Source organism: Nicotiana tomentosiformis, chromosome 9, assembly GCF_000390325.3.
Source record: "Nicotiana tomentosiformis chromosome 9, ASM39032v3, whole genome shotgun sequence".
NCBI lineage: Eukaryota > Viridiplantae > Streptophyta > Magnoliopsida > Solanales > Solanaceae > Nicotiana > Nicotiana tomentosiformis.
In genome coordinates this window covers 78,272,265-78,275,370 of record NC_090820.1, presented here as the reverse complement: position 1 = coordinate 78,275,370, position 3,106 = coordinate 78,272,265, and the positions used below count along the sequence as shown (strand labels likewise).

The window sequence follows — 3,106 nt, the reverse complement described above, 5'->3', positions numbered from 1 at the left end:
CAGGATACTTTACCTCTCAAATTGAGTCGATATCAAGCAGGCTAGTTACCTCTTCCTTGACAAATTTATTTCTGGCCTCGACAATAGGACATTGTTTCTATCTTACTGGAGGAATGCTGGGATCCAAGCTTAGCTTGTGCATGAAAACTTCTGATGGGATACCTGTCATATCCACATGCGACCACGCAAAACAATCGACATTAAATTTAATAAATTCAATAAGACTAGACCTGAGTTCGGGGTGCAGTCTTGTTCCCAAGTGAAATTTGCTCTCCAAGAATTTCTCGAACAATGCGACTTGTTCAAGTTCTTCTCCTGTGGACTTTGTTGCGTCCGCGTCTTCCGGTACCTAGAAATACCTTTGCACCTGATAGGATTCTGACGCCCTTTCCCCTTGGTTGACTTCTCTTGGCTCGGGAACAAGCGTCGACTCCTATAATTGCTATGTTTCATGCTCCTTCCCTTTGATACTGGAGATTGAGATTGCATTCATCTCCCTTGTTGTCGGTTGGTCACCTCTTATTTCTTTAACTCCCTCGGGAGTTGGAAATTTCAGTAACTGATGATACGTTGACGACACAACCTTCATTTCGTGCAATCATAGTCTCCCCATAATGATATTGTAGCCCATATCGTCGTCCACTACCTAAAAAAGGATCGTCTTTATCATCCCCTCGACATTCGTGGGTAACCAGATTTCTTCCCAGGTTGTCATGCTTTCCAGATTGAACCCGACGAGGAGTTTTGTGGCCGAAATGATACTTCCGGTGAGCTTGTCTTGCTCCAACACTCTCTATTGGATGATATTGGCTGAACTTCCTGGATCCACCAGAACATGTTTAATCTTGAAATCTAAGACATTTAAAGAAATTACCAAGGCGCCGTTATGCCGTAGCAGTAGTCCATCAGCATCATCCTCCGTAAAAGTGATGTCGTCTTCAGCAACTTCTCGGAGTCTTTTGTCATGGGTCACTGATGCTTTCATCTTTTTCTCCGCTAAAAATGTAAACCCATTGATCTCGTTCCCCCCGAAAATCATGTTGATCGTCAGGTGCGGTAGATCTTCTCCTACTTTTGAAGGCTCTGCATTATCACGATTGCGACTATAGTTGTTTTTAGCCTGATCGCTTAAAAATTCCCTTAGATGGCTGTTTTTCAGCAATGTCACCACCTCTTTGCAAAGAAGTTGGCAGTCCCCAGTCCGCTGACATTTGTCCCGTGATATTCGCACCATAAATTAGGATCGCTCTGGCTAGGACAGATAGCATTGGCTTTAGGAACCGTTCTTCTTTAATGTTTCTCAAAGCCGATACCAACTCCACTACGTTGACATTGAAGTTGTATTCAGAAAGTCTGGGGTAGGAAGAATCTGACGTTTCCTTATTCTGCAATGACTTGTTGTTTCAGCCGTGATCGGTTCTCTTATCGGTAGCAAATCTATCCGCCGACCGAAAAATTTCTACCACGTCCTTCGGCCCATTCATAGGGCAAATAAACCGACTCCTCGAAGACCGCTGATCTGTATCGAAATCGTCTTTTCATTTCTATTTATTCTCCTGGTTCCGACCTTTAATCGACGCTGGGAAACCGAGCTGATCATCTTCAACCCTTATTTTAGACTCGTATAGATTATGAACATCCATCCAAGTTGTTGCCTGTAACTCGAGCAAACTTTTGTTCAACTTCCGTAAAGCGTCAGAACTTCTCCGATTTAGACCTTTGGTGAATGCTTCGACTGCCCATTCATGTGGAACAGCCGGTAGCAACATCCTTTCCTTTTGGAACCTGATTACGAACTCCCGCAGCAACTCGAACTCTCTTTGCGCAATCCAGAATATATCGGCCTTTCGGTCCTGTACCTTTCTGGCCTCAGCATGGGCCTTGATGAAAGAAACCGCAAGCATCTCAAAAGAGTCTATGGAATGCTCGAGCAAAAGCAAATACCACGTCAGGGCTCCCTTCGTAAGAGTCTTCCCAAATTCTTCAGCAAAACGAACTCGATCTCGTAGGGAGCTAAATCATTTCCCTTCACCGCCATTGTATAGGTGGTGATATGCTCCTGAGGATCCGAAGTCCCATCATACTTCGACACGTCTGGCATTTGCCACGCTTGGTTTGTACGATAATTGTGTGTACTTCTTTGAGTCCGGTCCTTTTAGCACTAGTGGTGCACCCAGAATTTGATCCATTCGGGCGTTCACTTCCCTCATAAACCGCATGAGTTCGGCTTTAAAGGGATCACTCTCGTTGTTAATGCCGGATCCATCCCCCCGACCCCATTGGAGCCGACCTTGCCCCTCAGAGTGTTGTTGTCGACCCTCTGCGTCGCTTGATTTGCGGGAGCACAAGAGAGAACTAGACCTCGCCCATTCACGTTGTTGGAAGCGTCCAACAATGCCTGCTTCAGTTCTATCATGACCTTATCCTGTCGTGTAAGACGGCCTATAATGGCATCATGTTGCTCTTGCAAGACCCTGATGCTTCGACGACGTGCTCTTCTTTAGCATCATCAGGAGTTGCCTCCCGAACATGTCTAGGATATCGGCTGCCGTAGACCGGCGTGGCCTCATTCCCCTTGTTGCAGGTATCACTGATTGAATCCTTATGCTGAGGCTGATTTCCTTGGGCCTCAACGTTGTGTGTGTTGTTAACACCATTATCTGCTATTTTAAATAATTTTTGCTAAGAACAAAGAATCAAACAAGTTAGTAACAGATGTAGGGATCATTTAATTACACGATTGTCTATGCCCCACGGTGGGAATCAAACTGTTTACCGGTAAAACGGTACAGTTAATTATATACGTGGTCTATAGACAAGTGAATTAATTTGATCCAAAAATAATAGATGAATTAGACAAAAATATAAGACTTAGCCTTAATTGAAATAGATGGCAGATAACTTAATTCTAGGCGCAGAGCAACCGGGAGCAATAAGAACATCACAAATAAGCAAGAAAGTAAAATGTTATTGAGCGTTTGATAGAATATAATGTATGCTTGTCAGAAAATTCATATTTTTTTTATAATGATAGTAGAGCTCACTATTTATAGCTGCACATAGGGAACAAAGTCCTATAATTAAGCTCCTCTTTAATGATAATTAT

General features: G+C 43.6%; 1 protein-coding gene across 1 annotated transcript; it reads right to left on the bottom strand.

Annotated features, from left to right (window-relative positions):
- Positions 1-793: 793 nt before the first annotated feature.
- On the bottom strand, positions 794-1,234 carry LOC138899041 (uncharacterized). The gene has a single exon (XM_070185154.1). It carries the CDS (start codon positions 1,232-1,234, stop codon positions 794-796), a length of 441 nt encoding a protein of 146 aa, XP_070041255.1.
- Between the last annotated feature and the right edge of the window lie 1,872 nt (positions 1,235-3,106).